At 41.4% G+C, this 25,012-nt stretch overlaps 1 protein-coding gene across 2 annotated transcripts in view; it reads left to right on the plus strand.

Moving 5' to 3' along the window:
* insra (insulin receptor a) overlaps positions 1–25,012 on the plus strand; it is a 54,448-nt gene that overhangs the window by 22,919 nt on the left and 6,517 nt on the right. For both annotated transcript variants that reach the window (XM_004555339.5, XM_076876846.1), the window contains exons 3-15: positions 10,180–10,516; positions 13,636–13,775; positions 14,320–14,464; positions 14,810–15,024; positions 16,327–16,453; positions 16,873–17,126; positions 20,019–20,186; positions 21,783–21,981; positions 22,164–22,444; positions 22,953–23,092; positions 23,615–23,774; positions 24,563–24,662; positions 24,761–24,825. In XM_004555339.5, coding sequence (XP_004555396.1) covers positions 10,180–10,516; positions 13,636–13,775; positions 14,320–14,464; positions 14,810–15,024; positions 16,327–16,453; positions 16,873–17,126; positions 20,019–20,186; positions 21,783–21,981; positions 22,164–22,444; positions 22,953–23,092; positions 23,615–23,774; positions 24,563–24,662; positions 24,761–24,825 — 2,331 coding nt within the window. The remainder of the gene's footprint in view (positions 1–10,179; positions 10,517–13,635; positions 13,776–14,319; positions 14,465–14,809; positions 15,025–16,326; positions 16,454–16,872; positions 17,127–20,018; positions 20,187–21,782; positions 21,982–22,163; positions 22,445–22,952; positions 23,093–23,614; positions 23,775–24,562; positions 24,663–24,760; positions 24,826–25,012) is intronic.

The raw sequence follows: 25,012 nt of genomic DNA on the forward strand, positions 1-25,012 counted from the left end.
CCATGGAATCCCAGACATCTCAGGCATCTGTTAAAGCAGGGCCGACAGGCGTTTCTTCAGCGGCGTGCACGCTCACCATCGCCATAGTGGATTTGAAACATCTCGCCACAGTTTTACAGCTTATTGAATAATATGTTAAGAGGAGATAAAAAGAAACAAGTTACATGCAGCTTCGATCCAGATGTTTTAGCAGTTCCTTGTCGTTCAAGTGCCGCGTGATCAGGGTGGATAACATTTGCGTTGCAGTGGTGATATTTTTTTCCTGTGCCAGATTGTTTTTGTTCTTGAGCCGAGTGTGAGGTATGCGTGTGATCTTCAATGAGCGGTGGAGCAAAAAATATCACTGTTGTATAAATCCATAACACCTCACTCCATAAAATGGCACTGATGCGTCAGAGCCGAGCCCTGTTATGTTTTGTTTTGTACCCGGGGCTACAAATAAATCACAAAATAACAAAATGCCACGTAAAGAGTGCTCTTGAAAACGGTCTTCGGTGAAAGGAAGCAGATTTAGAGACTCGGTTATAATTAATTTTGGCATCCTGGTGCCTTAAAGGTGGTGAATAAGTAAAGCTTCTCATTTGCTTGAATAATGGCTGCTCCTTGCGAAATAATAACTCCTTGAGATGGCTGCTTTTGTTTTATCTTCCTTTGTGATATCGGGTGTTTTTCCAAGCAGATGTTCATTATTTGCGTGCTCAGAAAATCCCTAACTCTCTTTATGGTTTTCAGAGATTTTCTTTTCGTTCCACAAAGTCTGTTCTTGGTTCTGCTAGAAACCTAAAACATATGCACTTTCAAAGATTTAGGAATCATAAGTAAAAAAGAATTTTATATAACAGCAACAGTAACCTTGGTTTTCCTTTCTAAACAAGTCAAATAAGATGTTATCTGCTTAAAAAAGAAAGGAAAAAACTGATGGTGATTGGTTTGGATGCCCTTTGACAGCGTTAATCACGAGTAAGAAGATTATTAAAGACGTTGTGACGTTGCATTAATAACATACATGCTTTTGATGTCATAACAGGTAGTCGTTATTTGACCCTGGCATTGAACCCTGGCGGGAAATTAAGATTCAAGGCTGTGGCGTGCGTCATTTGCCTGTCCAGCAGGAAGCGCAATTACCCATCAATGAGCGCGCTGTTTATCATTTCTATTCCAGTCACGGACAGAGTGGATATCCTGCCTTCAGATGACAGAGATGGCGGCGCAACATTAAAAACAAAAAGTGCTTTTCCATGTTGTTTATGTGTTTTTGTTCTATTAACTGAGGCCGGAGGCAGTTAATGAAATTGTTTACGGTTCCTGTTGCCTCCCTAGTCGTCTTAACCGAGCCCTGCTGCTGCTGCTGCTGAGTCAGATCAGCTGACAAGTTTTTAAACGAGACAAATAAACCTGGCTCGTTAACCGTTGCTCTTTGAAAAGTCCCAATGACACAACAGCTCTTTTTTTTGTCTCCTGTGGCATAAGTGGCTTTAGTTTGAATAAGATTGGATGCAGGTAGTTTTAATAAATTCAAGACACATTATTGACTACTTTGAGTTCTTTCTGTTCGGCAAGACTAAATCATTGAAATAAATTCAAGCTCAGAAGAAGACTCAAGTTCAGAATAGCTGACACTCAGATTCTGCTGTCTTTTTGTTTGAGGATTTTTTAAATTATTAATAGTGTTTATTTTGGGTTTTTTTGTTTTTTTTGGGTTTTTTTTTTTGGTTTAAATTTTTTGGCTGAAAAAAAAAAACAACACCCGACGGTTATGTTGGAGTGTAAAATATCCAGATCCTAACTTAAATGACATCCTCAAAATAAAGCTGGAGATCATGACATTTGTAGGAGGGACATGAATATGAAAATGGAAAAAATTGGGATTTGTAATAAATGTTTTAAAAAATAATAATCGCTGTTTGCTTGACGATGTTTGTGTAAAGTTTTGATTAGATCGGCCCAGATACGATACATGCATACATATGCTTTGATCGTTATAGCAACACATTATGTCAAACCCATCAGAGTTTTGGTTTTGTCTAATCTATAGCTTTCACAATATCAGATTCTTTCTAGATGATTACAGTGGCCACAGTAATTTGAAATAAGTTTATTAGAACAATGTTTATTGATCAGAGCTACCACTCATCTAATTTACTGTGTTTTGTCTTTTATTTGGAAATTGAAAAAGTGAATTAAACTCTGTGTTTGGAGGTGGTGAGAGCGTTTGGAACCACATGTGCACAAAAGCATAAAATAAAATTGAATACAAATGATAAATAACATATCAGCATTCTTAATGATCGTGGTTATTCTTAATACTAGCATTTCACAGTACCATTACTCTGTCTGACGGTTATAGAAAAGCAGCAAATATGGCCACCTAACTATAAAATGAATGTTGACAAAAAAAAAAAAACTATTGAATTAAATGGGAAAAACACAAACGAGTTCACCTTATTGCACCTACCCTTTTTATTCAAAATGTCGACATTTTTATAACCAGATTTCACCAAAACAAAGACCAGAGAAAATAACACAAACTGATGCCTCATTCATGACACTTGTACTTTGAGTTTATATTTGTTCACTGTCTGACTATATCACACTTGTTTCAGAAGTTTTCCTCTCTGACAGATACAGATTTTATTTTAAATATTTTTTAAATGTATCTACCCCTCAACCTTTCAGTTAACTAGTCCAGACAAAATAATTTTTAAGCAAAATTTCAACGTTTCAAATAAATAAATACACATAAAAGAAGAAATGTGAAATGTTATTAGCAGTGGTGTCGCTGGTCATCACCAGTGGATTGTTGTTGTTTTTTTTTTTTTAAATTTTCCTTTCTCTGTAAGACTTTGGTCAAATCAGCATCAGGTCTTAAATGTCACCCACTTGATTAATTGCCACCTTTGCACTTTCATTTGTCATGTATAGAGGGGAGGGGTAGGGACTAATATCACATCTGTTCCCGACAGGCAGTGCTATGGTAGTAAAATGAGTTTGTGTCAGGTAGTGCAATGTGTCTTTACTGCTTTAGATGAGCTGAAATCATGAATTCAGTGATGGAAAGGATAAAATCCTGGATAACTCTGTAAATATTATGTCTTGCAAAAATAACTGTAGAAAATGACTCAGCCACTCTGTCTTCTAAAATTACTCTTTCAGCATATTGGCAGAAAAAAACAGACCAGTGTATATCAACTTCAAGTCTTCATCAGAGTGTGTCACCAACACACAATCAGTCAGAATGAAACACCAGCCCTGGGTGGCAAACAGCTAACGCCTGTGTCAGACACAGGCATAAGTCTTGAGTCACCCTTTATTTCTTTTATATGCTGCAGGAAAACGGGATATAGGTGTAGTGATTTATTGATGCATTTCAAGCATGCATAGAAACAGAAGTTTATAAGGCAAATGCAGGTTTGTACAGAAAGAAATTTGCAGATTGTTCTTTGGACTTTTACCTGTCTCACTGAAGAACACCTGTCAGATCAGTCATCAGAGCCATATATCAGGCAGCTCGCATGTGATTCTCTGTCAACACAGCTGATGTTATTAACAGCGGTGTCCAGAGTAACATCAGATCAGCCAGTAACAAGTTGGAGTTTAGAAGAAGCTGGAGTCAGAGACTGGATATACTGCTGTGAAAGAGTAACGGAAAATAAACTGTTAGCAAAAATATCCCAACCTTTCGTACACAATGCTGCACTTTCTCTGAGTCCACCTTCCCACGGTTGTTGTGCAAAGCAAACGCACCCAAACTCGTACTCCCACATTAAAGTTCAATCTGTCTTTAATCTGTTACATTAGGGCAGATTATTCTTTACTCTAGGTCTTTCTCTGCTAGCCTTTTTTTCAGCACGATCCTTGAGTTTAGCATCTACAAACAGAAATGTATTTTTTTCTTCATTTTTCTTCTTCTGGGCCTTCAGCAAAAACCTTCTTTCATAGAAACTAAATACTACCCTTGTCATAGCTGTGGAATTTTAATTGCCAGCCACTGCACCACCACGTTCCTGTTTGGCATTTTCTCAACTCTCATGTGATCTCAATGCAAAAAAGGTTTGAATAGGTCGTCGTTTCATCACCACCAAAAGAGGAAAAAGCTAAAAAAAATAAAAAATAAATCACTAAATTATTTCAGGGAGGATTGTGGTTAATGAAAACATGTAGAAACTCTTTACAGTTTATAGCGCTTTAACTGCTTGAAACAACACAATAAGAACCTCTTTATGCAGTTTGTGTTTTAATTGCTCAGCGGTCCAGAACAGTGGACCTGTTGAAAACTTGAGTGCGTCACTTTTTCTGTCTTTCTGACACCCCACATTGCTGCAGCTGGGCAATGCAAATCTTTTTTTCTTCACCCCCTTTTTCCAAGTTGGCACTGACTTGATAGGCTGACGGAGACCTGATGCGGTGTTGGTTGTTGCTGTCCCTTTTGGGCCGCGGGAGATTGAGCGCCTTATTGTGCCGCGCTGCCGCCTCATTCAAATGAAACCTCAGCTTATGAGATAATGTGCCAGACATTTCTGCAGGCTTATTCCCCAGCCTTCATGCAATCCTGCTGTACTTTGCATGGAAAAGACAGAAATTGACCAACGTGTCAGTGGAATAAAGCAATAAGAACCAGGAGACTTTTTTTTTTTTTTTGCACGCATCTGTAAAGAGAAAAGACAGAGAGGGAAAGAGAAGTGTTGATATATCGATATAATGTGACCAGGTGATTGTACAAACAGAAGATTAGAGATGGAGAACTCAAGCTCAGTGTGTCTAATTGGTACAGATCAAACTGAGAAAGAACCTCTGCTCGTCAAAAACTGCCAGCGTCGGTGTTGACAACAAAAAGAAGAAGAAAGAAAGCAGCCATGTATTTAGGGATTTGCATGTTTTAAGGAAAGAATAGCAAACCCCTCCAAACAGCCTCCTCGGGATCCTTCCCCGCTCTGGAAGATCAAAGGTAGCTTGGTGTGGCCTCGCTCTCACAGGTCATCACGGTCTCCACCTTGAAACATTTCTGACAACCGCACAAGAAATGAGTATCTCCTTCAGTGTGGTCGCTCGTTATTATTATTTAAGCCTGCATGGATTGCGATAGGGGATACTTGTGATAATGATCATTTAGGATCATTGAGCAGCTTCGCAGATATGGCAGAGTGTGGAGTAAGTCATTTGGACAGTGAACAAGTGACTTTCGATTTGTAAGTTTGCTCACTTACAAAGAAATGGACCGTCTCACTTTTATGGTAGTTTCATGTTAATGGAGAGAGACAGAATATCAAAAAACAAAAGTTATAAATTGATTTGCACATCGTTGAGTGATACAAGTGTTCATTCCACAAGCATTGAATTGTTACTTGGTGGAGGAACTCAAACCTTCAGCTCACTCCACAGATTAAGGTCTGGAGGCTGGCTAGACCACTCCATGACCTTAATGTGCTTCTTCTTTAGCCACTCCTTTGTTGCCTTGGCAATATATTTTAGGTCATTGTCATGCTGGAAGACCCATCCATGACCCAATAATCACACCAACAGTGTCATCTTCTTCTTTGTCAGCTTCTTGCTCATGTTTCTTGATGTCCTGTCCTTTGACAGCTCTTTGGTAGAGGTTGAAATGGAAGAAATTGAATCTTTTGTCAGCTGTGCTTTAAACATATAAAGAGTTGAGATAAGGAGTATCTGTAATTGATTGATTGTAATCTGTGCCACATGGAAGCCATAATCTGGATGGTTAACGGGATAAAATAGTTATTTCACTCAGTGCAAATCAATTTAGAACTTTCATGTAAAGTGTTTGGTTTCTGGATTTTTGGTTAATATTCTGTCACCATTAAAATGAAACTACCATAAAAATGAGAAAATGTTCATTACTTTGTGAGTAAACTTACAAATTCAACGGGGATACGACGGATTTGTCTGAGACTGTCATTCAGGAAAATACTTTAGCGAGCCTGAGCATGAGTATAAATGGTGACATTGCTGGTGACATTTATGTGTATATTGGGCTGGACAGTGTAATTTATTTCCTTTCTGATAACTTTCAAACTGTAATTATATGAGGCTATCCTGCAAAAAGTGGCAGTTTTTCGCATTTTCAAAATCTCTCATTTATATTGAGATAGTAGCTTTATATTCTAGTGGTTTACACCATCATCAAACAAATTAGAGAGCTGCGGTTTAATCCTGAGAGGGGCGAGAAATCCCTTTGGGATAGTGTCAGGAAGTGTATCCGTTTCCACAGAAGTGACTGCTTGTAAAAAAGGGAGCAGCTAAACATAACTTTTAATTTGTATTGCAATAAGTAGCAGTGTATGGTAAATGGTAAATGGCCTGTATTTATATAGCGCTTTACTAGTCCCCAAGGACCCCAAAGCGCTTTACATATCCAGTCATCCACCCATTCACACACACATTCACACACTGGTGATGGCAGCTACATTGTAGCCACAGCCACCCTGGGGCGCACTGACAGAGGCGAGGTGTATGGCATCAACTAAAATTTAATTTGTGTTATTTATTATTGTATGTGAAAAAGGCCTACATGATGTTCTGAGTGGACAAAATGAATCTTTTAACAAAGTATTTCTTAGACCAGCAGTCCAAAACCTGAAATGAAAAGACTTTATTGGGAGTTAATGGCAAAACTGACTAAATATTATTATTTTTTTAACTTTCTGTAAAGTATTACTTCAGCTTTGTTTGTTGCTCAGTTTAAAATCTTAGCACATCCGTGTGGTTTTGCTGCATAGGAGGTTGTAATCGGTTCTTTAATTATAATGGTTCCGCATTTAAAAATTCTCACTGAAAGCATAACGAAGGAAAAACATCATCGCCATCTTTCACCACATTTATGGATTTCCTTGGACTTTAACATTTAACTAACTGCAGTTGCAGCTGAGGGAGGAGCTGTCAGTTGCTGAAAGCGATATTTCAGTCTGGGTGGAAAAGTTTCCAAAGCTGTTGAAATCTGTAAGAACTCGTAACAGGTTGTAGACATGATGAGGCACGATCATCGTCCTGAGGCGCCGAGCTGTTCAGTGCACAATCAAGATTGTCTTAGCATGAGTTTGTAGCAGAAGGAAACCATGTTTTTCTCAACTGGCACTTTTCTTTTGAATGTCAGAGATGCATATGCATGCTAAAATATACTCCAGGCGCTCTTAATGGGAGCAGCTTGTGGTTTATATCAGCGTAAAGGCAGCTGATTCATAGCAGTGAGGAGATGGAAAGAGTGGAGCCACGCTCCTTGCTTTCCCTCAGCTTGAGCCTGTTTCTGTGTGGCTCTCGTGTTGGTTTGCGTATGACTGTTTGAGTAGGACACAAAGGGTTAAACCGTCTGCTTGTCTTCCTTGGAAAGGGGAGAGGCTACTTGAATGGCTAGCTTCTACAGCCAGCCAACACATTGGCTAAGGCTGAGGGTGGATCTGTTGGGTCTGTGCTGCGACATGGAGCACACTGGAGGATCAGGAGTCAGTCAGTACACACAGTAAAGCTTTTGTGTATGTGTGTCTCTTTGTGTTTGTATGTGAGTGGGGAGAAAAAGCAGAAATTCAGCTTTTAAATGAACTTTGGTGATGGAGGCAAAAGGTCAAAGCAAGAAGCAGTTTATTTTATTTTTCTACTGTCTGTAAATCCTGACTGACTGACGTTGATAAGGGGCAATTATATCATTTGTTTTTCTAGCTCGGTGCCCCCCTTTAGCTTCCCTCTCACATTCTCATATTGCTGCTGCCCTCACCAAGCACACTCCTCGTGTGCCTCAGCAGCTTACCTCTGTTAATAAAAGAGGACAGGGGGGTACATGTTGTTTTGTTCATTTAATGGCAGACCTCGTGACACTAATGAAGACAAGCCGTTTCAACACATGCACACTGAATCCGAATGGTGCTCAGCGATCGCTGCCCAGCAGAGGAAACTGCTACAACAACTGCTGCACGTTACTCAGATTCATTGTTTCCTTTCGCACACATTCCCCTTGCATTTAATGTCAGTTCAGCCTCATAAAGACGCACATGCTCACATCTATACGGCCTCACCTGTAACGTACCCTCATTATCAGCCCTGCTGCTGAGCGGTTTTAATCTGACTATCGTGGATGAGAAGCTAATCTCAGCGGGCAGGTCAGTCTGCTGTATTTATCTCTGAGAGTCCTACATCTCCCCTTGGACTCATCGACAACACAGTGTGGCACATTCACACACCTGCCAATCCACACAGCCTCCTGTTACATAATGACTGATTTACACGCATGCACACAAGCAAACATGTGTAAACAGCCGATCTGCAGACTTGAGTCTTTAGTTGAGCTTGTTTACGCCCAGGAGACATTTAGTCGCATATTTTTTGTAACCGTCAGGACGCTGCGATCTTTCAGTGTTTTCATTTCTCTTGCAGAGCTCTCTATTCTCCCAAAGAGAGGCCCGTGGATACATTTTCTGCAGCCGCTTTAGATCATTTGTTTATTCCGTGGCTGTTTCAGCCAAGAGCTTAGAAATACATGGATATTAAACACAGGCCATAATTAATAATATGTTTTTAGGTTATATCATATCATACATTCCAACACTTTGTGGTGTGTGGCAGTTTTATCAACATTAAGGCTTCAGCTAAATATTGTTTTCATTGAAACAGGACAAGGTTTCTCACAGCCTGAGGAGGATAAAGCTGCAGCAACACAAGCATAAAAATGCCTTTACAAAACATCCCAGACCCAAATGACGAGCTAAACTAGTAACTGACATTTAGATTAAAACATAATTACTTATTATTGACCTTCATAAATAAACTCTGAAATAATTCTCCCAGCATTAATTAAAAAGACACGTTGGTATGTTCTAATGAGCCAGACAGTTTGATTTATTATTTGCCACATCTTAAAGATGGATTGTTTGCATTTTATATTAGTTTCTTTTAAAACCGTTTTGGAGGTGCACAAAATTATGACACACACTGGTCTGTAACACTGAGATCAGAGATGTGGGAGAAGAAATCTTCATAAAGGGCTGCTGAGATTTTAAAACATTTGGACAGAAGTTTGGAGCTCTATCACCGATTTCCAGTCTTTGTCAGACGAGCTCCAGTACTTCTTAATCAACAGCAGGTTTCATTTGATTTTACTGCCTTGCAAGCCGTTCAGATAAATTTTAAACATGTGAAGTCAGCTTTTAGGTCTGTTTGGTAAATCCTAAATTCATACTAACTATATGAGGTGGACATTTAAGTATTTTTAAGCATAATTGTATTGCAAATAAATAGCAGATATTGCTATTGAAATGTATTAATTAGTAAAAAAACAAAAAAAATCTTTTTAACCCCTTAATCCATCATTTTCAGCTTCTTTGTTATTTTTCCAATAACTTACAGACTATTTAATCTTCTCAGCTGTTTGCTAATTAGTTTTCATTAGCCACCGCTGCCCTTTTCATTATAACAACTATTACAGTCGCATATTAAACGTTTTTTATATAGCACCTTTAAAAAAACAGTCCTTTTAACGTACAGGCATGAGAACAACAGTAAAAGATTAGATTTAATCAGAGAGCAAACATAAAAGTTCACAAAAAACATGAAAATGTTCCTTGACTGATTAACTTAATCTTTCCATGTACTGCTTGGAAAACAAGATAAATACCACCCAGGGTACAAGTATCCCTGGTTACTTGTGGTCTTGTGGAGATTATCATATCATGTCTCCCAAGCACTTCAGTTGCTTAGTCATTGTTTTCTTACTTAACTTCATGAGCTTGGATAGTGCAAAGCTTAAATGACAATAAAAGGGATTGCAAATAAACTCATTTTTAACCAGCCCTCACGTGCAAAATACTTGCATACTTTAAATGCCAGTTTCTCCCCTTTGTCTCACTTTCACCAAGCCTTCTGGAGAAGTATTTTTCTTTGGTCGACTTGGTATTGGATCCCTGCTATTTGTATTTAGTATGCTCCTTGGCCAATGGCAGATGGTCCTCGGGGCTGCTGGCTTGCAGAATAGGGAGGGATTTCACTCCTTCTGACAGAGATCTGATCACATGAGGTTTCTCCAAGAGGTAAAAGTTCAGTGTCAGTGGGGACTAATCAGAACATGTAGGTGTTTGATTTTTGATAAGCTCCTTTTCCTGTCCTTTCTTTAACTCGTGTCATCTTCGTTTCACCTGCAGCACACTCTTTCTAACCTCATCCTCCTTCTCCAATCCTCAGTGTGTCCTGTTCAGTGCAAACATCGGGCCTGCACCAAAGATGACCAGTGCTGCCACAGCCAGTGCCTGGGCGGCTGCCTGGAGCCCAACTCAGCCAGTCACTGTGTGGCCTGCCGCGGCCTCCAGCACGAAGGTACCTGCGTGCAGCGCTGCCCAGAAAACCACTTCACCTACAAGGGCTGGCGCTGTGTCTCATTCGAATTCTGTCAGAATCTGCACAACACATGCAAGCGGGAGAAGGAGCGCAGCAAGAGCACGGACTGCCGCGAATACGTCATCCACAACGGCGCCTGCATCCCCGAGTGTCCCTCTGGCTACACGACCGTCAACTCCTCCTCGTAAGTGCACACGCCGTCAGGCTGAGAGGCTCTTAATGGCCCATAGAAGAGCCACTGGATCAATGAGGCTGCAAACATAAACACACAGACCCCAACGATATACATTTACCTACTCAATGGTTTTGTTACACGATGCATAATTTTCCCTACAAACACGTCTAAATTTGTCTAAATTGGGTTGCATGTTGCTAAAAATGCTGCGATACTTTCATTTACCAGTGCATTTATAATAACTGCAGGCTGACTATTGTTAGTGAGCAGACATCGCAGGAATTTTGTTATGATGGTTTTTTTTGGCACAAAATGCGAGATTGCTTCAGGGCGCTTTTTTTTTTCTTTTTAGTTAGAGGCAATCAATCAGAAAGATCTTTCATCCTGCAGTAACATGAAAAAACAAAAACAGAAAATATTCAACAAATTCAATGTGGAATTAAAAATAGTCGGTCGTGTTGCTGCCACTGTGTGTGTTTGTAGCACACCATGACGGTGCAGGAATTGGTCTTCTTGCTGAGCTCAGACGTTGCTCTGTGTCTGTGTGTGTACACAGACACAGAGCAACGTGCACACACAGACACAGAGACCTCTTTTTCTTTCTGTGTGTATATTTGTGTGTTTGTCAGACACCGCAGACAGCTAGGTCAAAGTGGTACGGCACAGCAGGGAGCCGGGCACGTCTGCATTTCTGAATTTGACTCAGTATCCTACATTTCTGTGTTGCTCACTCGCTCGCTGTGTACCAGCCAGACGCTTGTGTCTGCACTGCAGCGTGCGATCTTTATGTAAATGCAGACACTTGTGAGTGAACTGTGTTTTCCCTTTTCTCTAGCTCTACAGTTACCTCAAATAGGTGTTGTGCTTGTGCTGACCTGCCAGTGACCTTCGCTGTGTCCCTCTGACACCTCCGCTTACTGTGACTGGGCTGTCCACAAGGGTGGGTGTGCCTGTAAGCACAAACACTCCAGACAGCCGAAGTCTTTCTGCTTGGGCAAAGGCTGAAAATGCAGCTCGGTCTTTCAGGACACGTAGTCGTCTGTTACAGAACCACTGGCCAGTGGTGAAACATCAGGGGACAGGCTGTCAGCACCCCGGGTGCTTGGCCTTGACTCCCCTGGCTGGCTGCAGAGAGATAGAGGGCGTGTCTGGCAAGCAACACGCAGCAACAAAGTCCATGCAGTCTGTCAGTGATGACAGGAAAGGTGGCAGTGCCACTGCTGCCAGGTGTACGGCGTTACGTGTATTTCACCTTTATTAATCCACAGATGATTTGCCAAGCACATAATCTCTGTTTGAACCACATGCAGCTTCACATTCATGGAGTTGCATGCGGTACATTCACACCTGACAGGTCATCTGAAAGCAGATCCATCTCCAGTGGAGCAGATGAGGTGCTTTGTTTGAAAACACCAGTGTTACAGCCTCGGGCTTCAGACAGCTTTAAGCTTTCATTTTCAGGCAGTTTTCTATTCTTTGCTTTATATTATGTGAGTTAGTGTCATCTCACACACACATCATCCCATCTCTGGCTCTAAGCACAGAAGCCCGACCTACATGCTGTTCAAAGGTCATGCCAATCAAATGAAAGTGGGCTTAATTGGTGGTCTGCCTTAAATGCAGAGGAGCTAAGCAGCTTCTTCCAGACGAAAAAGGAACCAAGGCACTGCACTTTTGCTCATCACAAGATAAGCAGCGATTATTTTGATATGCAAATCATACAAAGACACCCTAAAATCTAGGGATTAAAAACTTGGAGCTGGAAATATGAATAATAGGTCCCCTTGAAGTCAGAAAAAGGGTGAGTGTGTAAGTATATGGATGATAATTTATATTATTATCACCAAAAACCTTTAGCAAAAATACTGAATATAATATTTAATATACCTTTAGTTTTGTGTATAAAGGTTTTAAAGAGACGGCGCATTTTCCAGCTGCAGCTGATTTGTGGCGATTCAGCTGTACTCCCATTTCATCCTTTTCACTTTGACTTCCTTTCTGTTCCCTTTTTTGGTTCCTCCTTCTCAATGGCGTCCTCCTGCTCTTGTTGGCTTTAAACTAAGCTGTGGAAATGAAAGTGCTTTGAAGGATAAGCAGTGTACTCAAAGGTGTGATGAGTGTCTGGGCTGAAAGTGCAGATGTGGCACTCGGGAGGGAAAAGGGTCAAGGGTAGTTCAAGGCGGGTTTTGAGCCAGATTAGATAATAAAAGAGAACAAACCTTCCTTTACTCACCGGCATGAGTAAACTTCTATTTTATTTGTTTTTTTAGTCATTCTGGCTTTTAAACTGTTGTCATGTGGCTGGTTTGTTTTGTTGAAAGCTGTTGTTAATTTCATATACAACTATATCAGTGCCAAAGCTCACAGTGTGTACTTCATTTTTGAAATATTAAGTATTTATAGTCTGTAAATGAGTGATTACCATTAAAAGCGTACCAGAAGAATCCATTATTTGCCATTTTTCTCTAATTGTCCTGCCTGCTTAATCAGCTGTTACTAAACAAAGGCCATTCTCACCTCATAAACCAGGACAATGACCTGGAGCAAACAGTCCGCCATCTTCTAATCCTCCACTTTAATCCCTTCAATTTGAAACATTTTCCACAGCAAATGTGTGCCGGCTGTAGGATGTCTGTTCAGTAAGCTGAGAGGGAGAGAAAAACGTGCACAGATGTACTCTGTTTGTGTTTACCTATCAAATATGTTTTGGCCTTTTTCCACTGAAGAAAGAAAGAGGGACAGAAAAACGGTAAAGTAACAGATTCTGTGCCTTGACTGTATTTGGATCAGTCATGCTTACGTGCATAGGCTCACAACAAAAGGCTGATTTTGAGCCAGGAGAAACCTTTGCCAATGCCACTCCTCCTCTACTGGATGTGTAAATAGACATGTTTACTAGCAGGGTTGTCATATCACCTTGAAATATGACGTCAGAGTTGATTTTGAGACGTTTGTCTGCTGTCCAAAAATCACTCATCGCAGGTTTAAGGTTTTAGTATTTCCGCGTGTGTGTGTGTGTGTGTGTGTGTGTGTGTGTGTGTGAGAGAGAGACAGAGAGAGAGACAGAGAGAGAGAGAGAGAGAGCAGAATATAATTCAAAACTCATCTTGTTCCTTCCTGTTCTTTAGGCTCAACTGCACTCCCTGCGCAGGGCTGTGCCCCAAGGTGTGTCTGGGTCTGAAAGTCGTGGACTCGGTCACTGCTGCCCAGGAGTTAAGAGGCTGCACCATCCTCAACGGGAGCCTGGTCATCAACCTGCGTGGAGGAAGTGAGTGTGTGCGGTTTGTTTGGCTGAATCAGATTACATCGTGCAGCAGATCAGCACAGCAGAACAACAAACACAGAGATGTTGACATTGCAGGAAACCAGGAAGATACTCCAGAATGTGCAATCAAACAACCAGCAACGTTAATTAAAGAGAAAATAAAAGCTATGGGAACTCTGGAAAACATAGATGTGTGATGATTTTTGAACATTTTAAAAGCTAAAATAAATTTTAATAGGAACAAACAGCAAGCTCATAGTTTCATTTAGATTTGATGTACAGTGGTGCAGAAGTTCCTCTTCATTTGAAAGTTAATGGATGTGAATATTTAATGCAGTCATTAAAATATCAACGCTGTGCTGAAATCAATCCAGTTATATTATTTACAAAGTAAGCCTGCGATTTAATGGGAAAAAGATGAAAAGAAAATGGGAATCACAAATGAATGAAAACAGTTTGTTGTGTGTCTTTTATGAGTCATGCTGCAGAATCGGTAGTCAGTTTTTAAAGCTCATGTTTTTTTTTGTTTTTTGGGGGATTTCTGTAGACAACATAGCTGCTGAACTGGAGGCCAGTCTGGGCCAGCTGGAGGAGGTCACTGGCTACCTGACAGTGCGACGTTCCTACGCCCTCGTGTCCCTTTCGTTTTTCCGTAAACTCCGTGTTATTCGTGGAGAGGATCAGGAAATCGGGTGAGACTCTTTCTTCTTAGCTGTTCTCATCCTTGCCATGTCCTGTAATTATGAGTTAAAAGCGGAAGGACTGACCTTTTCAAAATGTCTTTTTGTGGTAGCCGTTTCTGGTTAGACTTTCCCAAATCATACACGAGGCTTCGTTGAGACGAAGTGGAAGACGCCTGCAGCACAATGAGCTGCACTTACAGAAGAAATAGCAAAGGACAGACATGATATAAATTGAAGACTAGCCATGCTCAGATAACCTCCTGCTCATGTTACTCAAAGGAGCTTTTTGTACCCTCAGCCAAATGTCATGTATCATTAAAGTATGTTCATGCTGTCTTCACTCTTCTTTTCCAGGAATTATTCCTTCTATGCACTGGACAACCAGAACCTGCGGCAGCTCTGGGACTGGTCCAAACACAAGCTGACCATCCAGCAGGGGCGCATGTTTTTCCACTACAACTCCAAACTCTGCATGTCTGAGATCCGCAAGATGGAGGAGGTGACGGGAACCAAAGATCGTCAGGTCAAGAACGACATCGCCTCTAAGACCAACGGAGACCAGGCTTCATGTAAGACCCTCGGCCCTCGAGTCGGCTTTTGCAGGATGTTATTATAGCAACGAAAAACACCGAGTCGGGCTTGGTACATGCAAACATACTCATAGTTATTGTTATGATGGTCATTTCCTGTCCTGTGTTTGCAGAAGTCTTCCTGCAGACCTTTTACCGACATTGTGAAACTTGTGTAGGAACAACCAACAAAGCAAAGCACTCATAACCGCTATGCATGGTAACTTGGTGATCTAGGCGTTGCTCTGATTGTGTCCTTTCCATCCTAATTCATATGTGTACGAGCTGGTTAACAGGATGTTATAAAACCTGGCACCAGCATGGTGCCTCGACATTGCTGGACCAAAGGTTTGACTGAAGAAATTCATGATTTCTCATCAACCTGGGAATTTTATCTCAGTTTCGTCAAAAAAATAAATAAAAATCTCCATAGTCACTTTTCAAGTTTTACATTTCCCAAGTGGGGTCCATTCTGTACCCACAGATCTTCAGTCTGTGTAACTTGGACTTGTGTTTATATAGTTGGGATCTTGATGATCAGCTTCTGATTGGCCCTGAGTCTCTTTTTTACCCCTCAGCTGTAAAAGGCTGATGGAGTGTTGTGTCACCCTCACTTTGTGAATACAATATTTCTACAAATAGACAATGTGAGACTTTCAAATTGACGTCATAGGTGGATCTAATAGGAGGATGATGGGGGTAAGACTGGCGGCCATCAGGGTTTTTGATAACTCTGAGTTCAGGTAGATTTCCTGTCATCCGTGTTTTACTTCTGCTGCAAAGGCCACAGAAAACATTTGAATGCCAGAGCAGTGCGTCTTCATAAATTGAGCCACAGAGATGCACAAGGCCAAGGTCGTCTTTCTTTACTGACATGTTAAAAGCCTTCGTTTTTTCTTTATCAAAGACCTTGATAAATTTGGTAAACATGTAGGAGTGAAGCTGCAGACAGCGGCGCTGAGGAGACCTTTGTTGTTGTTGTTGTGTGCTGGAAGACTTTAATTGTATGTCTGCTGTGCTTTTGAATTGTTAACCCAGTTTTGTTAGTTCTTTGTAAGCAAGAGATGTGCTTTTACACATGTTCAGCAAAGCAAATGAAAAAGGATTTAGTTTGTAAGCTGAAGAAGAATTTAAGTTTAGAAAAGTACAATTGGCTGAACAAGTGGAGTTCATGAAGATCTTCTCACAAATGAACAAAAGCAGATATGATTCCTTAGTTTTCTCCAGTCAACAGAGATTTAAAAACCTGCATAATTACTCATTATCTTTAACCTTCACTATTTCTGTCTTATGTGCTCTCAGGTGAGAACCACGTGCTCAATTTTACCCAGATTCGAACCATGAGCGATAAGATAATGATCAAGTGGCAACCTTTCTGGCCGAAAGACTTCAGAGACCTGCTGGGCTTCATGGTGCTGTACAAAGAAGCGTGAGTTCATCTCGAGTCATCAGTCAGCCACTCTCACAATCAGACTCAGAATCTGACTCGGCTCTTTGCCAAACCAATATTGTTCTAAGCTGCTCAGATACTCTGCAGAGGACAGCAGAGATACAGTAACTTCTGAAAAGTATGTTTTAAAGCGACCAGATCAGTTTTAAAGAACGTTATTGTTTGTCTGTACTCACACATCTGATACATGCTCACCAGTGTTTACTGGCCCCTCAAAAGTTTCCTATAATTAAAAGTGATCCCTATAGACCGATAAAATCTTAAGATAACATCCTGGAATACCCTCCTTTCTAACCAGAAGCGCTGTGAGCGTCACTCTAACATCAGTAATCTTATATGAGCAGATTTTCCTCTGTAGGCTGTTGAAATAAATCGATAAATTATTTTTCTTACAACAGACCGTTTCAGAACGTAACGGAGTTTGATGGGCAGGACGCTTGCGGCTCCAACAGCTGGGTGATTGCCGACGTGGACCCTCCGCGCCGAGCCACAGACGGAGAAAAAGAACAGATCGAACCGGGTCATCTAATCTTCCCCCTAAAGCCGTGGACACAATACGCCATTATGGTGAAAACCCAGCTCTCGGCCTCTGACGAGAACCAGGTCCACGGAGCCAAGAGCGAGATCATCTACGTCCGCACCAATGCCACAAGTAAGTGTGATGAGTGGATCGCAGCTTCTTCCACCTGAGTATTGCCTTGATGTAGTTGAATTGTGAAGTATATTTTGATTGAAGACTGTGGAGTTGATTTAGGAGACTTTGTCCTCATGCAGGAACTTTACTACCTGCGACTGTTTTCCACTAGTTTGTTTTTTTAATACCAAAAATGTTTTGTGACTCTACCTTAACATTATAACAGAAGCAACTTGTCAGGGTATTATTACCAACCACAGCACTACTCAGACATCAATGATGTTGCATTGTCAAGCCTGTTCTGGACCTGAATCTAAGGACTGTCCTACCAAACCAGGCATAAAAATTGCTCTGTGTAATCTAAACATGGAAACCACTGCAAACCTAGAGCTAAAGATGTATCAGCTTCTTCAAAAGCAGGTCATCGGCTGTGAAATTCTCACAGTGGAAAAGGTCAATATCTTGTCCTGTACTAGAATTCAGCTATTTTTAGGCTCATCCCGCGGTGTTACTATCATTGACTGGTGGAGTCAGTGTTGTGTGTGTTGCTGTTGCCAAAATGTCCTTGGCACAAGAACAAGGAGGAGCAAGACAGACGGCATGATTTGCTTACAGTGCCACAGACCTGCAGGGCCTTACCGCGTGCAAGGTGTCCGTATCAGTCACTCAAGCAGCCATCACCGTGCTCTTCCCCACTGCTTAATTGTACCTTGCCACCCACAGATCTCGCTGTGTGCACCATGGTGATGGCCTGTCTAGCTAGCTTCCTTTTAGACAATATACGTTTCCTTCCAGATGAACCGCATGAAACATGACATCTCTCGCTCACATGAAATAGGCTTCCAGCAGAGGCGCATCACTCACACAGACAGCCATGTCAAGCAGGGTTTTGGGTTTTTTTTGTTTTGTTTTTTTCACCCGTCTGGCAGGCGCTCCGGGTTCCTGGCCTGTGTCAAATCTAACCAACAGGGCAAAGCTGTCATTACAAATAAGCTGTTGCTGGTGAATCTTTGTCAGACAATGTGGTCTGACCAGTGTGTGGCAAGAAACAAGGACAACATAATCACAGTGTGACAACAGAGCTCAGGTCTCTGCAGCTCCCAAGGGTTCTGTCTGGCGCCCCACTTTTCTCACGTACACTCTCCTGATCAAACACTGGAAGCTCGGCAGCGTCATAACGATACTCCATCTCAGGCCAGAACACTTTTGAGATCTGAAGTGTCTCTTGTTCTTCCTCCTACTCGAAAAATCTACGTCACACTCAGAAAGAAGGCCATGTGTCAGCGATCAAATACAGGGCGATGCCAGTCACTGATCAACCCACAAGCTAGCAACCTATTTTTTCTGATCTGCAGGGCTTTTTGTTATCAGCTGACCACAACTGATACAGATTCCAGATCATGAAACCAGATGTTAAAGAAAAACAAACTTGCAAAGCTGTCAGATTTTCCCCCCCCACATATTTACTAAACCTCACCAACAACACACACTTGTATAAATTACACACACACCCCCAGCAGTTAACTCAGTGTCAACATCAGTGCATGTGACACCACAAAATAATCACCGGGGTAATTACAGTAAACTAGAAGCAAAGCAATAGCTAGTTGTTTCAGTAAAACTGTCATCAAATTGCAGCTGAATGAAAAAGTTAAAGCTACTGCCGAAAGCACCCATGAAAAGTTCGATCTTCATTCCCCGTAACCTGAAACGCTGGGCTCTGTGAGAGTTGCACGTTACAAGCATCAAACTGTAATAACAAATAACAAAACTGACGGGGAATACCCTGAGCAGGCAGCTGCTGGTCACAGAGCCAAACTGTGCCAGTAAGCGTGTTTCAGTATGAAATGCAAATTGGATAGAAAGAGGACTCCTCGTCCTGCAATAACAACAAATGCAGATGATCAAACCGCAGCCCGATCTGTGGAACAGTGCAAGTTTTCATCTCAAAGAGAGTAGAGAGTCTCAATATAGACTCATAGAGAGAGTCATAAAATAGACTCGTAGAGAGTCTATTTTATGTAAATTCAGATTCCTGGTGCTTTTAATATGTGTACATTGAAGCGAGATGTTCCTAGTTCATTAAATGTGAGTGAGGGGGAAAAATGAATAATCAGTAGAAAATTACAGTGAAAATAGTCAAAACTGAGTTTAGACATTAACCAGACGGTCCTTTGCAGCAGATAACCACAATCTTCAATAACTTCGAAACTGTTTTAATCTGCTGAAACGGCAGCTGCTGTTTGGGATGCAACAGGCCTGTGTTGAGCAGAGTGTACAGGGTGCAGAAAAGCCAAATGTAATGTCCCCATAAGTATGCAGGTTCTCAGGAGCTTAAACTTAGCTGAGTTATGGTCCTGCAGATAGCAGTGCTAGGTGGTGACACGGCCTGGATCCAGCTCTTTAATTTATGCACCAATATATGGAAGAACATGGTGTATGTTGTCTGTCTTATTTATTCATTCTATTATGCATCTATGTGATGGTAAAATAGTGGAAAGACTAATTTCCTCCTGGCAAATTTCAGAGAATTCACAAATACAGGAAGAAAGTAAATATAGAAAAGTAATTTTTTTTGGCAGCAATTCTGGTAACAGGTCATAGTATTCACATCCCGCAAACAGCCATCCATGTGTTGATAAAACACTCTGGGCAAAAAACAAAGATTTCCCAAATTTGGGAGTCTGACTATCTAGGGAGATCATGAATGACTAATTGAACACATCACTAACAATGAGTAACAATATCAGTATTGTTCTTTTAATGTAAAGTCATAATTTAAGTATTTATTAAGTCTTCTGTGTATTTCTGAACTGCACTCTTGGGATAAATAAGGCGATTTATTACTCGGTGTGCTTAATATACGTGTTGCTTCATTTTAATCGGCTACTTCTGTGATTTTCCCCCCAGAACCGTCGGTACCGCTGGACCCCATTTCTTCCTCCAACTCCTCCTCCCAGATCATCCTCAAGTGGAAACCTCCCAATGACCCCAACGGCAACATCACTCACTACCTGGTCTTTTGCCAGCGTCAGCCCGAGGCCAGCGAGCTTTACAAGTTTGACTACTGCCAGAAGGGTTAGCCACATTGTTTGTGGTCATTTTGTGTTTGTGCGTCTGCTTCTGTGTCCGACACGCTGAATGCTTTTCATTAGCTCGGGAGCTCGTCTCAGTTTAAGGCTCTTGACTACTACAGGCTGCTGCAGTCTACTCGTATGACACAGTAAATATTTTGTGATGTAATTCTTCTTGATGGCTTTTGTTACCTTGAAGAAAGGAAAGTGCTGTGATAGTTTTATTTAACCTAAAGTGTATTTATTATGGCAGGGCAATTAACTGAATTTTATCTATAGTTGTTGTTTTGCTTTTCAGTTAATTTGAAAACAGATATCTATCTTGTCACCATCTTAACTGGCAGGTTCCTCTTTGTTTTATTGTGCTGGTCTCTACAGATAACTCCTGTGCAAGTAGCCCGACCAGTGAGAACACAATGGCTTCACTTTCAGCACCTGAAAACAAATAACTAATAGATTTGCTGAATCTATTTTCAGAATAATGCTTTTGTTTTGTCTCATTAGCCAAAGGACCAGTGACCTTGGGTCATGGTGAAACGTATATCCACATTTCACTAGAATCACTAATTCCCCTACAGTTTTGGTAAGAATTTGATCAGACTTGCACATAATAATAGGTCTCCACGATAGGTTCAAAGTTCAGGTTAAATATGTCCAATAACCTCTGAATTTGAATGCACTCTGCCCCAGATGAGCTACTACGTCATTGCTGTTCTGGTATTGAAAATCCAGCTTTTGTCTTTACAGCCGTGTGAGGGAGTCTTAACAAGTTTCCGTAGGTGAACCTGCACAAACATCATTAATGGTTGTTGTACTACCCTTTCATTTTTGTCTGACACTTGGGGTCTCTCCCTCAGTCCAGTGCAGGCTCTATGCACCAGAGCTGTTTGTTAGCTGATGACTTGGGACACATTCCCTCTCCACGGGTTCATTATCTCAGGAAGCCACTGTTTCCTCCATCGGCACCTTTGGACCTCCTGTGGTGAAGGCAAAGGATGGAGGAGACCAGTGGATGAAAGACAAACTGAATAATCAAAAAGAAAACACACTGTTTAAAATATATTTTAAATGATGTTCCCAAAGGAAATGAGTTACCCAAACCAAAACACTGGCCTGTTTTTTCTAAAAGTCACTAAACAAGGACATGAAATTGAGTAAAGTTGTGTCTTTTGTTAGGGCTGCAGTGCATAACTGAAACTAAATGAAACGTGGTACTAAAACAGCCATATTCTTCATCCACTTTAACTCCAATTCAGGAAGACTTCATATCTTAGTTGATTTATTTTGGTCGTAGCCCAGCCTGCATGTGTGCCTTTCCATCACTGCCCGTCTGTGTCAACGCAATCGCTCCTTTTTTAAACTCCCATAACGCTCGCTCATACAGAGATGGGAGTCTGCAGGGAGGTCGTGTCACTCATAATTTACCTCCAGCAGAGAGAATGAGGACCTGGGGCTGACAGTGACAGACATGCCACCGGGGCATGGGGGGTGCGAGGGGTTGTGCATAAGACTGTGTTGTGTATCCGTGTTTATCGCACCTGTCATCCCAAACTGCCTGGCTGAAATGCATTTTTATTCTCTCCTGACTACGTGTCACTAGGGATGAAGGTGCCATCACGACTGCCCACTCAGGTGGACAGTGACGAGGAGCAGAAGTGGAACCAGACAGAGGAGCAGGGCCAGGGGACACGATGTTGCGCCTGCCCCAAAACCGAAAAGGAGCTCAAGAAGGAAAAAGAGGACTCAGAGTACCGCAAAACCTTTGAGAATTACCTACACAATGAAGTCTTTGAGATCAAGTAAGACTCCTGACAACAAACCTGCACAGGAACAATAACAGTCACTAAAAATGTCCTATGTTTGTTTGTTTGTTTGTTTTATTGGCCTGACTTTTTAAATCATTTTTAAAGGGTTGGATGCACATAACAAGTAATGTGGTTTCTGTGTTTGAATAACTTTAAATTTGACCTCTGTCATCTAGACGCTCGAGAGACCGGCGTGATCTGAATGGCATCGCCAACCGAACGTTTTCCTTCCTAACCACCGCACCAAGCCCTCGCGCGGGTACGAGCATCCCCGAGGATGAGGAAGCCTTTGAAAGCACCAAGACCGTGGTCACCGTCCATGCCAAGGAGTCCACCATTATCTCCGGCCTGCGCCACTTCACCAGCTACCAGATCGAGGTCCATGCCTGTAACCACCCAACCGACCCGGCGCGCTGCAGCATGGCGGCGTATGTCAGCGCACGCACAATGCCTGAAGGTAAAGAGGCATTGCTAACGTTACCAAGGAACTTGGTTATGTAGGTCTGTGTAATAAACCCGGATCTCTTTTAGCTAACCTTCTTCTGACTCGCTCCTTGTTGCAAATAGAAAGTTTGAAAAGAAATGACCATATTTGGGATTTCCCCTCTCTGGGACATCATACAGAGCCAAAAGTAGTAAAAACCTGTGTATAACAGAGTGTTTAGCACAGAATGAACCCCTGAGCTTTTGTCTGTGAAGGTTCTCAGTCATCCAGGTCATCGTAGTCAAAGGAGCTTGCAAAGAAAAGCGCCTGGACTTCTTTAAGTTGCTTGAAGACGGATGAGAGGTGAAACGTCTTCAAGCAACTTAAAGAAGTCCAGGCGCTTTTCTTTGCATGCTCCTTTGACCCCTGAGCTTTTGGCTCACAGGAAACAGTTTTTAATATGAGCAGCTCATCTTTTATTTACTCCAAACACGCCCAACTCTTCACACAAATATGACTCATGTCGTTTTGTTCGCCACAGACAAAGCCGATGACATCTTGGGTCTCATCAAATGCGAGGTGACAGAGAAAACAGTACACATCACCTGGATGGAACCGCAAGCCCCGAATGGGATGATCATCCTGTATGAGATCAACTACAAGAAGCTGGGTGACTCTGAGGTGAACATGTCCACAGGCTTCCACATCTGCATGCACATTTGTCATGGCTTTACTGCCTTAGTATATGTAATAGTTAGAATCTTGGATGGCAGAGTTCATTGCAAGTTCATGCCAATGCAAATGGTTCTTACACCAAGCAATTTTTATATTCCTCTTTCTCATTAAACATAATGACTTTGGCTTTCAATGGAAAACAATATAGAAGAAACAAATTGTTCAGCTTAAAGCTCACCACGCAGCACAGACGGCTAAAAGCAACGCTTATTATTTGGTCTGTTGGTCTCACTAATGTCATTTGGGAGATAACCTTAATGGAGGAGTAATTTTAACGATGCACCATGTTTTAGTTGCTATAGAGATCAGTTAGTCAGAACATCTTGTTGATGCTGGTGATTTTATTTGTAGTGCAAAACAAACCAAAAGAGTAACAAACTTGTTTTTAACGCACAGATATGAAACAAAATGAGTCTAAATTAAGTTTTAAACTTTCCAAACCTGAACGGCCGCGTTGTTCCTCCGCAGGAGCTGCACTACTGCGTGTCGAGGAACATGTACAAAGCGAGTCGCGGCTGCAGACTGAAAGTGATGCATCCTGGGAATTACACGGTGAGAATCCGGGCCACCTCACTGGCTGGGAACGGATCATGGACCGAGCCCACGTACTTCTACGTCGAGGATCCAAGTAAGTAGACAGAATGAGTTCAGACATGGTTTGTCTACGGACACCTTCTGTTTTCTGAAGGCATGTGTAGACGGGTTTGTCCATTTATTACAGTCTGATCTATATCACGTTCTTTGTAAAACATGATGAAAATGTATGTTTTCTTCTTGGCTATCAGTATATTTTGATTTATGCACTAATAAGAAAAAAAGTAATCTCTCTTCTATAAACCTTGGCACTCTAATGTGCCAGCAAAATTAAAACAAAGATTTTGAACTTAGCTTTATGGAGTGTTTGGATATTAATTTACAAATATAAGTAAATATAAGTTTCAGCATGGTGACTTTGCTCTAGTCTTGCCTGATCTGACCAAATCCTGCTAAATCAGTTGTCTATTTTAGACACACAAAAATAATCTAATTGGCCTGCTGTGCACACAAAATTATAAAAGCTTTCAAAACCGTGTTTAATAAAGCACCTCCTGTGGTCCTACCTAAGAAACCAAGGTGCTTATATTAAATTTTATACAGTTTGATGTTCTTATTTTGACCTGCTGCTGAAAAAACCCCTCTGAGTACAGCTCAGAAATGAGTGTAAATACAAATAAATGCAGAATTTTAACTTGAAAACACGCAGACAGACACCTGGCATGACTCAGTCTTCTTAAACCAAATCAAAAGCTTGTACTTGAAGCAGATTAGGATCACAGAGCAGCATATTGATCCCAGCTTAGCAGGTTTATTGTGTGCAGCTTGTTTTTGTTTTTCACCTGAAATTTGACTCACTTTCCGGGCGGACTTGTTGAACAGGCGATCCTCTGCATGTCGTCAAGATCGTCATCGGGCCCGTCATCTGCTTTGTCCTGGTGCTGTTTGTGGCTTTGGTAGGCTTCGTCATGTTCAAGAAAAGGTAAATATCTTTCACATCCGGCTCATTAGTCATTCTCTTATTATTCGACGTGTTACCAGTGTTCTTATTAAGCTTGTTTTATTTTTTTCTCCTTTTAGTCAAACCCAAGGACCCAGCGGGCCCATCTATGCCTCTTCAAATCCCGAGTATCTCAGCACTGATGGTAAACAGGGTTTGGGTCTCCTGTCAACAACAGAATAGTTAATGATTTTAGCTAATTTAAGGGATTTTGACAACTTAGTAGCAATTACACATCAGCGTTATCAGCGATTGGATCCCCTGGTTTGTGATTGGCTGGTGAAATTGTTCCTGGTGGATCAACTATTAAACTAACTGTTGCACCACGACAT

Source organism: Maylandia zebra, linkage group LG18, assembly GCF_041146795.1.
Source record: "Maylandia zebra isolate NMK-2024a linkage group LG18, Mzebra_GT3a, whole genome shotgun sequence".
Lineage (NCBI taxonomy): Eukaryota > Metazoa > Chordata > Actinopteri > Cichliformes > Cichlidae > Maylandia > Maylandia zebra.